The sequence below is a fragment of the Nicotiana sylvestris genome, chromosome 4 (genome assembly GCF_000393655.2).
Source record: "Nicotiana sylvestris chromosome 4, ASM39365v2, whole genome shotgun sequence".
Classification (NCBI taxonomy): domain Eukaryota; kingdom Viridiplantae; phylum Streptophyta; class Magnoliopsida; order Solanales; family Solanaceae; genus Nicotiana; species Nicotiana sylvestris.
Window position 1 is genome coordinate 114,110,492 of NC_091060.1, and position 11,578 is coordinate 114,122,069.

The 11,578-nt window shown below is 40.1% G+C and overlaps 1 protein-coding gene across 1 annotated transcript; it reads right to left on the minus strand.

Annotated features, from left to right (window-relative positions):
• Window positions 1–767: 767 nt before the first annotated feature.
• LOC138890027 (uncharacterized mitochondrial protein AtMg00810-like) lies at window positions 768–1,253 on the minus strand. The gene has a single exon (XM_070173378.1). It carries the CDS (start codon window positions 1,251–1,253, stop codon window positions 768–770), a length of 486 nt encoding a protein of 161 aa, XP_070029479.1.
• Between the last annotated feature and the right edge of the window lie 10,325 nt (window positions 1,254–11,578).

Genomic DNA, 11,578 nt, shown 5'->3' on the forward strand with positions numbered 1-11,578 from the left:
GGATAATTATGAAGAGAGATGTAGGCACCGGTTTTGAAACGACGATTGTGCGTGGAGAAGTACAATGTTTCAGAGGGAGATTGAATGATTTGAAGTGAAGAGACGTGACAGCAGATTCTAAAAAGTTGGATGACATGGCAGTTGTGTTTGTACATTTTTAAGACGTGTATTAAAGAATGCACAAAACTACTAACCTTTGGTACAAGAACCAGGTTCTTGACCTGTTATTTGAAAGTATCAATCCTCTTTTATCATCCATGCACTACATCTACAGCTTCTATACTCATCATGTGTGTTTACCTGCAATGGTATTGAAGTGAGTTAGACATGGCCAAAAAACACTTTTAGACAATTTTTTGAAGGTGTTTTTTATAGCCAAATAATGACAGATCAGGTTCTCAATTGGGCTTTAAAAGCCCGAACTTCACTCTGTTTATTTCAAAATGTTCCCTACTTAATGCCTTGGTGAAGGTGTCTACAATTTGATCTTCTGTGCTACAAAACTTTATGCATATCAACCCTTTCTCCACATTGTCCCTCAGAAAGTGATGCCTCACATCAATATGATTGGTCCTTTTGTGTTGAACTGGATTCTTGGCCATGTTGAGTGCACTGGTGATATCACATAGAAGGGGCACACTCTCAGTGAGTACCCCAAAGTCCTCCAACTGCTGCTTGATCCATAAAAGTTGTGCACAGTAGGATGCTGCGGCTACATATTCTACTTCAGTTGTTGAAAGAGCCACTAAGTTTTGCTTCCTTGTTCCCTAAGATATGAGACATGAGCCTAGGAAGTGAGCCATTCCAAAAGTGTTTTTCCTGTCCACACGATATCCTGCATAGTCTCCATCAGCATATCCAATAAGATTAAAGCTGTCACCTGAGGGATAATAAAGGACCGCGTCCTGTGTTCCTTTAAGATATCTCATAATTCTTTTGGCTGCCTTCAAATAAGATTCCTTGGGATTTGATTGAAACCTTGCATATAGCCCTACACTGAAGACAATATCAGGTCTACGGGTAGTAAGATAAAGAAGAGACCCAATAATGCCTCTATACAAGGTTTGATTCACAGGAATCCTAGTTTCATCCATGTCCAGCCGAGTGGCCGTAGCAAAGGGAGTGTCTATCACCTTTGATGCTTCCATGTCAAACCTCTTAAAGAGCTCCCTGATGTATTTTTGCTGACAAATAAATGTACCCTTTGGGGGCTGTTTTACTTGAAGACCCAAGAAAAAGTTCAGTTCCCCCATCATACTCATTTCAAATTCACTTTCCATAAGTTTGCAAATTCTTCACATAGAGACTCAGTTGTTTCCCCAAAAATGATATCATCAACATAGACCTGAACAATGAGCAGGTTCCTTCCTAGTTTCTTTAGGAACAGGGTGTTGTCAATTTTCCCTCTTTTAAAGCCATTTTCTAAGAGGAACTTTGACAACATTTCATACCAAGCTCGAGGAGCCTGCTTCAGCCCATACAATGCTTTGTCCAGTTTAAACACATATTCACGGTGTTCATGACATTCAAACCCTGGAGGTTGCTTCACATAAACTTCTTCCTTAAGAAGTCCATTTAGAAATGCAATTTTGACATCCATTTGGAACAAAGTGAATTCCATATGAGATGCAAAAGCGATTAGAATTTTAATATCTTCCATGCGAGCGACTGAAGCAAACTTTTCATCATAGTGAATCCCTTCCTCCTGATTGTAGCCTTGAACCACTAGCTTGGCCTTGTTTCTTGTGGTATTCCCATGTTCATCAACATTGTTCCTGAATACCCATCTGGTTCCTATAATGGTTCTATTTGAGTGTCTGAGTACCAGGTGCCAGACATTGTTCCTTTCAAACTGATATAACTCATCATGCATGGTTGTAATACTATCTTCATCTTTCAAGGCTACCTTGATATTCTTGGGTTCTATTTGGGAGAGAAAGGTTGAGAAGGAAAGTGAATCTCTAGCTTTTGACCTGGTTTGTACTCCGAAATCTAGAGGGGTAATTATGTTGTCAAGAGGATGAGATCTTTTGTGTCTCCAGTTAGATGTCTGAGGTTCATTTAGAGAGAGTGTGGGTACATTTGACTGGTTTTCCTGAGTTCTTCTCTCAGGTGCTAGTGGAGTACCGTGAACTGCATCAACCACTCTTTCTTCAGCTTTAGTGGTTGTAATTGAGGTAGCTGTTTCCATTGAAGATGAGACAGTATTCTCTTCACTCAGATCTTTTACTTGACTCATCATATCTGCCTTTCCATTTGCCATGTCAATGACTTCACTAGGGACTAGTAAGGGTTCTCCATCTTGATCTTCTTTAGCATTCTTCTCACATGATGGATAAGACTCATCAAAAATAACATGAACACTTTCCTCAACACATTGAGTCCGCTTATTATATATCTTGTATGCTTTTCTTTAAGAAGAGTAGCCTAGAAATATTCCTTCATCACTCGTGGCATCAAATTTACCAAACTGATCCTTCCTAGTTCTTTAGGAACAGGGTGTTGTCAATTTTCCCTCTTTTAAAGCCATTTTTGAAGAGGAACTCTGACAAACTTTCATACCAAGCTCGAGGAGCCTACTTCAGCCCATAAAATGCTTTGTCCTGTTTAAACACATATTCATGGTGTTCATGACATTCAAACCTAGTGGTTGCTTCACATAGACTTCTTTCTTAAAAAATCCATTTAGAAATGTAATTTTGACATCCATTTCGAACAAGGTGAATTCCATATGAGATGCAAAAGCGATTAGAATTTTAATATCTTCTATGTGAGCGACTGGAGCAAATGTTTCATCATAGTCAATCCCTTCCTCCTGATTGTAGCCTTGAACCACTAGCCTCACCTTGTTCCTTGTGGTATTCCCATGTTCATCAAGATTGTTCTTGAATACCCACCTGGTTCCTATAATGGTTCGATCTGAGGGTCTGGGTACTAGTTGCCAGACATTGTTCCTTTCAAACTGATGTAACTCGTCTTGCATGGCTGTAATCCAATCTGAATATTTCAAGGCTTCCTTGATATTCTTGTGTTCTATTTAGGAGAGAAAGGCTAAGAAGGCAAGTAAATTTCTGGCTTTTGACCTGGTTTGCACTTCGGAATCTAGAGGGGTAATTATGTTGTCAAGAGGATGAGAGCTTTTGTGTCTCCAGTTAGATGTCTGATGTTCATTTAAATAGAGTGTGGGTACATTTGACTGGTTTTCCCGAGTTCTTATCTCAGGTGCTAGTGGAGTACCCTGAACTGCATCAACCACTCTTTCTTCAGCTTCAGTGGTTGTAATTGAGGAAGCTGCTTCCATTGAAGATGAGACAGTATTCTCTTCACTCAGCTCTTTTACTTGATTCATCATTTCTGCCTTTCCATTTGCCATGTCAATGACTTCACCAGGGACTAGTAAGGGTTCTCTATCTTGATCTTCTTCAGCAGTCTTCTATCGGGATGGATAAGACTCATCAAAAATAACATGAATACTTTTCTCAATACATTGAGTCCGCTTATTATATATCTTGTATGCTTTACTTTAAGAAGAGTAGCCCAGAAATATTCCTTCATCACTCTTGGCATCAAATTTACCAAGCTGATCCTTTCCATTATTGAGAACATAGCATTTGCACCCAAATGTTCTTAGGTGAGTCAGTTTGGGTTTCATTCCATTCAGCAGCTCATATGGGGTTTTGTTCAGGATAGATCTGATCATGCACCTGTTCACCAAATAGAAGGCAATGTCGACAGCTTCAGCCCAAAACTTCTTTGCAATTCCACTGTCGATTAGCATTGTTCTTGCCATCTCTTCCAGAGTTCTGTTCTTCCTTTCCACTACTCCATTTTGCTGTGGAGTTTTGGGAGCTGAGAAGTTGTGGGTGATGCCATTTTCATTGTAGAACTCATCAAATTTGGCATTGTCAAATTCTATTGCATGATCTGACCTAATGCAAGCGACTCTAGACTCCATCTTCACCTGGATTTTCTTCACAAAGGCCACAAACACCTCAAAGGTTTCATATTTAGTTCTAAGAAACAGAGTCTATGTGAATCTAAAGTAGTCATCCACCATTACAAAGATGTATCTTTTTCCTCCCATGCTTTGCACTCTCATAGGACAACATAGGTCCATATGCAAAAGCTCCAGTGGCTTTCAGGTGCTCACATCCCTTTTAGACTTAAAAGAGGACTTCACATGTTTTCCACTAGCACAGACATCACATATTTTTTCCACCTTGAACTTTGACATGGGCAGAACATGGACCAGGTCTTCTGAATTAGTTTGTTCAGAAGAGAAAAACTTGTGTTCCCAGTCTTCTGTGCAACAGTTCGGCATCATCATCAATAGTTTTCAGACAACTCAGATCACCACTTTGTAAGGACTCGAAATCAGCAACATAGGTGTTCTTTTATCTTTTGGCCACAAGTACCACTTCACTAGTTACCAGATCAGTAACTATACATATCTTGGACAAGAATTCCACCTTGTTTTCTTTATCACAGATCTGAGAGACACTCAAGATACTGTACTTGAGGCCATTGACATAGTACACATTTTCAATAGAATGAGTGAGTGACTTTCTGACTTTTCCAACTCCAAGAATGTACCCCTTTTTCCCATTTTCAAAGGATACACTCCCTCCTTGCAAGGCTTTTAGTGAAAGAAAGTCCATGGTGTTCCTAGTCATGTGCTTTGAATACCCACTATCCATGAACCATTGTTGACCGTTTCCTTCACTATTTCGTGCACAAGAAGATCAAGAGTTATTTTTAGGAACCTAAGAAAGTTTGGGTCCCATGTAGTAAGCAAGAGGATGAATAAGAGCTCTCTTAGTCCATGCAGGCAATGTGCGATTTTTGTGAGTGGAACCTGGTCCCTCTTTTGTAGTCACTTTTTCAGCAAACACTTTATTTTTCTGAATAAATTGAATCCTGACCTGGCAATTTTCTTTGAAGTGCCCATTGTTCCCACAGTGGGTACAAAGCCAGTTATCAGAAACAGTGACGTATTGTCTGTGAGGGTTGTAAGGAGTTTTCTCCCTTTGGAACCCTATTCCCTACCTATTTCCACCATTATTAGTGTACATGGCAGTAATAGTTTCTGAGGACAAGGTCCACTTTAAGGACTTTTCAAGATCATTTTTTACTCTTTCCAGATCAGTTTGGAGGTGCTTGTTTTTCTCAGTTTCAACACACACCCTAGTTCTCACAGCTTTCAACTCATTTTCAACCCTAATGTGTTCCTCACTAGTTATCTCTTTTCTTTTTCTAGGATTTCCAGGTTTTGAATTAGTCTCTGATCTCTCTATTGTTTCCCTTAGGTCTGCAATTACTACCAAGAGATCATTTCTTTCTTCTTTGAAGTTTTCAGCAGTTTCCTTATGGTCAATAACCACAACTACTAAGTCATCTCTAGTTTCCTGGTTCTAAGGTCAAGGAATCCCTATCCTGCACAAGACTATGATAGGCATCAATTAATACACTAGCTAAAGACATGAGTTTCTTAGAAGAGTAGGATTTCAGATTTCTTTGAACATCCCTGAAATTTACCTCCTTGTTGTCGCTGTCTGCATCATCATCTGATTTGGCCATCAAACAAAAAGTTGAGTCATATTCATTTTCCTCGTCTTCAACTTTCATCATGGAACTATCACCAGCATTAGTTTCATCTTCAGATTCACCAGAGGAATCTCCCCATGCTACAAGAGCCTGTTTCATCACATTGTCAGCAGATCTCTTTCTTTTGATGTCCTTGAAAGGAACCAGGTTCCTCTTACCTGCCTTTTCAGGGTTGTTCTTGGAGAATTCTTGCTTCAAGAGAGGACAGTCTTTGATGAAGTGTCCGGGCTTTCCACACTTATGATAGATATCATAGTTTTTTAGTTTGCTGGAGCTACCTCTTTTTAGCATTTCTCCATTTCTTATGACCATCTTCTAAAATATTTTGGTTAAGTAAGCCATGTTACTGTCTTCCTCACTTGAGTCATTGCTGTCATCTTTGAGTACCAGATTCTTTTCTTTCTTTGGTTCTCTTCTTTCACTATCTATCTTTCTCTTCATCTCGTAAGTCTTCAAATTTCCAACCAGCTCTTCTATGGTCAACTCCTGCAAGTCCTTGGATTCAGTAATAGCATTCACCTTGCTTTCCCAAGGGCTAGGCAGAATACTAAGGATTTTCCTCACTAGCTTGTTTCTAGGAATGGTTTCACCAAGTGAGTGTAACTCATTTATGATGGAAGTGAATCTTGTGTGCATATCTTGAATAGATTCATTGCCCTTCATCCTAAAGAGTTCATACTCGGTAAAGAGCATATCGATCTTAGACTATTTTATTTGGGTGGTTCCCTCATGAACTATTTGCAAAGCTTCCCATATCTCCTTAGCAGTATCGCAATCGGAGATTCTATTATATTCTTCAGGTCCTATTCCATATACAAGAATCTTCTTGGCACGAAAATTCTTCTCCGCAACTTTCCTATCTATGTCGGTGTTTCTTTTGCTAGTTTTTGACATTGAAAATGGAAGTTCTTCCAGTACCTTTGTTGGAACATAAGGACCATTACATATAATATCCCATAACTCAGAATCCTCAGCCATGATAAAATTATGGATTCTCGTTTTCCGCCATCCATAGTATTGTCCATTGAACCTAGGTGGTCGGTATGTAGATTGACCTTCTTCAATATTTGGAGCAGCCATAAGGATCGTTCCTAGGTGTTAGCCTGATATGAGGAACCTGCTCTGATACCAATTGTTACTTTGTATGAGGTTATGCTGAGAATGCTAGTAAAACTGTGAGTAAGTGAGACTAGGGATTTTTACGTGGAAAGATTCCAACTCAAGGGGACAAAAACCACGACCTACACATGTAGGCTTTCAACTTTACTAACTTGTAAACACCTATTATAGGCCACTTTGTAATAACTCTATTACAAAGTATTCAACTCAACTAACTTATGGCACTCTCGTCATAAGCCACTTTGTGACTCTCTAGTTACAAAGACTTTGACTAACTTGTGATACTCTCACCACAAGCCACTTTGTCACTCTCTAGGGACAAAGACTTTAACTTATGACTAAACCTAGTCACAACATAAACTTAGAGAGTTTACGAATTTTACAAAAGGATTCCTAATCAATGATTCTAACTAAGCAGTTTAGAAGATACAATAAGAACAATCACAAAGTTACAACTCAACTAAGGATAACAAAATACTAACTTTAGGAACTGGTCCGTAGTAGAGTTTAACTTTGTTCTTCAAGCTCGTGAGAATTGATTTCTTTGTTTTGCAAAAGGCTTGAATGAGAAACTGAAATGTTCAAGTGATGTATTGATACAAACTCATTGTTAATACACCTTGATGACATCACTTGAAATGATGTAAGCACATTAGTTGGTCAAGGAATAAGTGGGCACTAAAAGCAGTGCAGTGCATGCAGAAATAGTATAGGCAGTCACGTCTTCCAGCTGTGTCCCATTGACCTCATACTGCTATGAAGGAACAACAAGGGTATCAGGTCCATTGTTTAGTTCTCCATCCCCTGAAACTATAGCAGTTCACATTGAGCTGGAATCTATTAACGTGCAGTACAGCCCAAGTATGAAGTTCCCTATTTGGTTCTTGAAAAAGTTTGTTAGATCATCAAAACATAAGTCAAAGACATTGAAAAACCTATCATATGGGTTATTGTTGATAGGCTGACTAAGTCAGCGCATTTCATTCCTAGTGACTGTTTCCTATTCCTCGGAGCAGTTAGCTGAGATTTATATTCGGGAGATCATTTGTCTTCATGGTGTGCCCGTGTCTATCATTTTTGACCAAGGTACGTAGTTTTTCTTGCTTTTATGGTGGGTAGTACAGCATGAGTTAGGTACGCATGCCGAGTTGAGCACAACATTTCATCCTCAGACGAAGGGACAATTCGAGCGTACTATTCAGATTTTGGAGGATATGCTTTGCGCCTGTGTTATTGACTTTGGAGGTTATTGGGATCAGTGCTTGTCGTTAGTGGAGTTTTCATACAACAACAGCTATCAGTCGAGCATCCAAATAGCTCCCTATGAGGCATTATATGGTAGACGGCGTCGATCACCAATTGGGTGGTTTGAGCAGGGGAGGATCGGTTGTTGGGTACAAATTTAGTATAGGATGCCTTGGATAAGGTTAATATCATTCAGGATAGGCCTCGTACAGCTCAGTCCAGGCAAAAGAGTTATGCCGACCATAAGGTTCGTGATGTGGCATTCATGGTCGGAGAGAGAGTGTTGCCCATGAAGGGCGTGATGAGATTTGGGAAGAAGGGCAAGCTAAGCCCTAGGTTTATTGGGCCTTTTGAGATCCTTGATCGAGTGGGAGAGGTGGCTTACAAACATGCGTTGCCGCCGGGTTTATCAGTTGTGCATCAAGTGTTTCATGTGTCCATGCTTCGGAAGTATCACATCGATCTATCCCATGTGTTAGACTTCAGCACTGTCCAATTGGACAGGGATTTGACCTATGAGGAGGAGCCAGTGGCTATTCTAGACCGGCAGGTTCGTCAGTTGAGGTCGAAGAGTTACCGTTCGGTTCGTGTGCATTGGAGAGGTCAGCTTGTTGAGACTGCTACCTGGGAGTCCGAGTCTGATATGCGAAGCAGTCCCCATCTTTTCACCGACTCAAGTACTTTTCTATGTCCATTCGAGGACGAACGTTTATTTTAGAGGTGAAGAATATGATGACCCGAAGGGTTATCTTGTTGTTTTAGAATCCGAATCCGTTTTTCGAGGCCTTAAAACCTCCATTTATTTCTCCTCAATTTGTGTGCGCAGTCCGGGCGAATATCCGAAAAGCCTTTATGTGCAAAATTTAAGAAAAGATGATTTTAGTTGACTTCGGTCAACATTATGGGTAAACATACCCGATCCCGTGTTCCAACGGTTCCGGAGGGTCCGTAGTAAAATATTGGACTTGGGTGTATTCCCGGAATTGAATTTCGAGGTCCCTAGCCCGAGAAATGAATTTGTGAAGAAAATTGTTAATTGAAAAATATGATGGTTTTTGGAAATTGAATAATGTTTGATATTTTTGGTATCGGGCTTCTGGAGCCCGATATAGGTTCAATATAATATTTAAACCTTATCTGTTAAATTTGGTGGAAAACAAAAGTAATTTGACGTGTTTCGGGCCATTGGTTGAGAAAAATAGGAAGTTTGAAACTATCTTGAAAATTTCATGAGTTTTGGTGTTGAATTCATAGTTATAGATGTTATTTTGGCGATTTCATCGCATGAGCAAGTTTGTATGATTTTTTCAGACTTGTGTGCCTGTTTGGTTTAGAGCCCCGAGGGCTCGGGTAAGTTTTAGATAGGCTACAGGGTGCTTTGAGCCTTAAGGAAATTTTCTGGTATGTTGCAGACCTGCAGACTATGCATTTGTGAAGTTCCATCGCATTTTCGATCAGTGGGTAGTGAAAGGGACTTTCGCATTTGCAAAGTTCACTGTCGCAATTGTGACTGTCATACCTCCCTTTTTACCTACCCCGGAAAGGGTATAAGGGAGTTTTTTCCAACTTAAAGTGACAATCGAAATGGGATTATTTATCTAAGAATCAGAGTCGCCACTTGGGATAATTTATGGTGTCCCAAGTCACCGGTTCAAATCCCAAATCGAGGAAAAATTTGACTTTGTATTATAGTCCGCAAACCAAAAATCTGGGTAAGGAATTTGTTAACCCGGGAGAAGGTGTTAGGCATTCCCAAATTCACAAAAGATCCAATATCACACTTGGAGCAATTATCGATCAAAATGTGGATGTTGGGTAGTGGGAAATTATCCTTTGGACTTGCTTTGTTGAGATTGCGGTAATCAACGCATACTCTGATCTTGTCGTCCTTCTTTGGTACTAGCACAACATTAGCTAACCAAACAGGATATCATGTGACCCGAATGACCTTTGCGTCCAACTGCTTAGCGATTTCTTCCTAAATCTTCACACTCGTATCAATTTTGAACTTTCTTAATTTTTGCTTGACGGGAGGGAATGTCGGGTCAGTGGGTAACTTGTGGACCACTAAATCAGTGCTTAAACCCGGCATGTCGTCGTATGACCATGCAAAAATATCTTTGTATTCAATCAGGGCCTTGATCATCTCTTCTCTGATCTTTGGTTCAAGGTGGACGCTTATTTTAGTCTCTCTGATATTATCTGCCTCCCCTAAATTGATGGCTTTTGTATCATTCAGGTTGGGTTTGGGTTTTCCTTCAAAGTGATTTCATTCCTTACTAATTTCTTCAAAGGCCTCTTCCTCATCATATTCTGATACGTCATCACACTCTACTTCTTGAATTATTTTTTCAGAATCAGATGGATTTTTAAGACTGGGCTGAGGATTCCTCACGCATGCCATGTCATTAGAACCAGCGTAAAAAGAACTGTACAGAAAAGAAAAGAAAAACAAAAGGGAAACTATTAGGAATGATGAAGAAAGGGAAATTGCATTACATTGAATGATAAAAGATAACAAGGTTTGCACACTCAAATAGACTGAAATATAAAAATCTGGATTACAACCCTGGAATAACCCAAACAAACTGATGGAAAATCAAAATAAACTACCAAGACTCCTTTCGAGTGGGGAGAGGAGTGGCTTTCCAATTATTAAACTTTGTTTTTGGCCCGACGAATTGAATTTCTGCGTTGCTAGAACCTTCACTACTTTCCACCATGTTCAAACCGTCTAACAACTTCTCAAATATTTCAATTAACTCCTTATCAAGATCAATCACAGGACTGGGAATTGTTGTTACCGATCGTTTTTTGGTACCGGACTTGACAAATGATCTGGAGAGACGTGGGACTGGCTTTGGAAGGACTCATGCCCTCTGTTTTAACTTTCTGGCTCTTCTTATGTCTGCGGCAGTGGACTTGAATCCCACACCAAATATTCCCTAGTTTTCAGGAAGAGACACCGGCTGTATGATGCCTTGCAAATATGAGCCCAAACCTTTACCAAGTACAAAACCATTCTTCAACATCTCATAGGCCACCATGATTGATGCGGCGGTTATCTTCGGATTTGGAATGTATTATCCCTCTAGAACTTTCTCTACCAACATCGTGTCAAAAACCTGGTAGACCCACGGTCCCTTGTAATCTTCCACTTCAATGAACAGTACAATGGCATCACTGTGAGCGCATAAACTGTCTTCACCATGCACAACTATTTCCTGTCTATCCCAATCAAATTTAACCACCTGGTGTAGTGTTGATGGGACTGCTTTAGCGGCGTGAATCCACGGTCGCCTAACAACAGATTGTAGGAAACAGCTATATCCAGCCCTTGGAATTCCATTGTGAACTCAACTGGCCCTATCGTCAGCCCTAGCATTATATCCCCAACTGAATCTTTGCCTCCGCCATCAAATCCCCGGACATAGATACTGTTATTATGAATCCTCTCATCTTCCACTTTCAACTTACTCAGAGTGGAGAGAGGGTAGATGTTCGCACTGGAACCATTATCGACCAATACCCGGGTAACCACGGAGCTCTCACATTTCATCGTAAGGTAAAGGGCTCCGTTATGCTCAGTACCCTCTATGGGCAATTCATC

Bases quoted from the DNA above. Each gene is read 5' to 3' on its own strand.
- LOC138890027 (XM_070173378.1), bottom strand. From the start codon at position 1,253: ATGGGGGAACTGAACTTTTTCTTGGGTCTTCAAGTAAAACAGCCCCCA.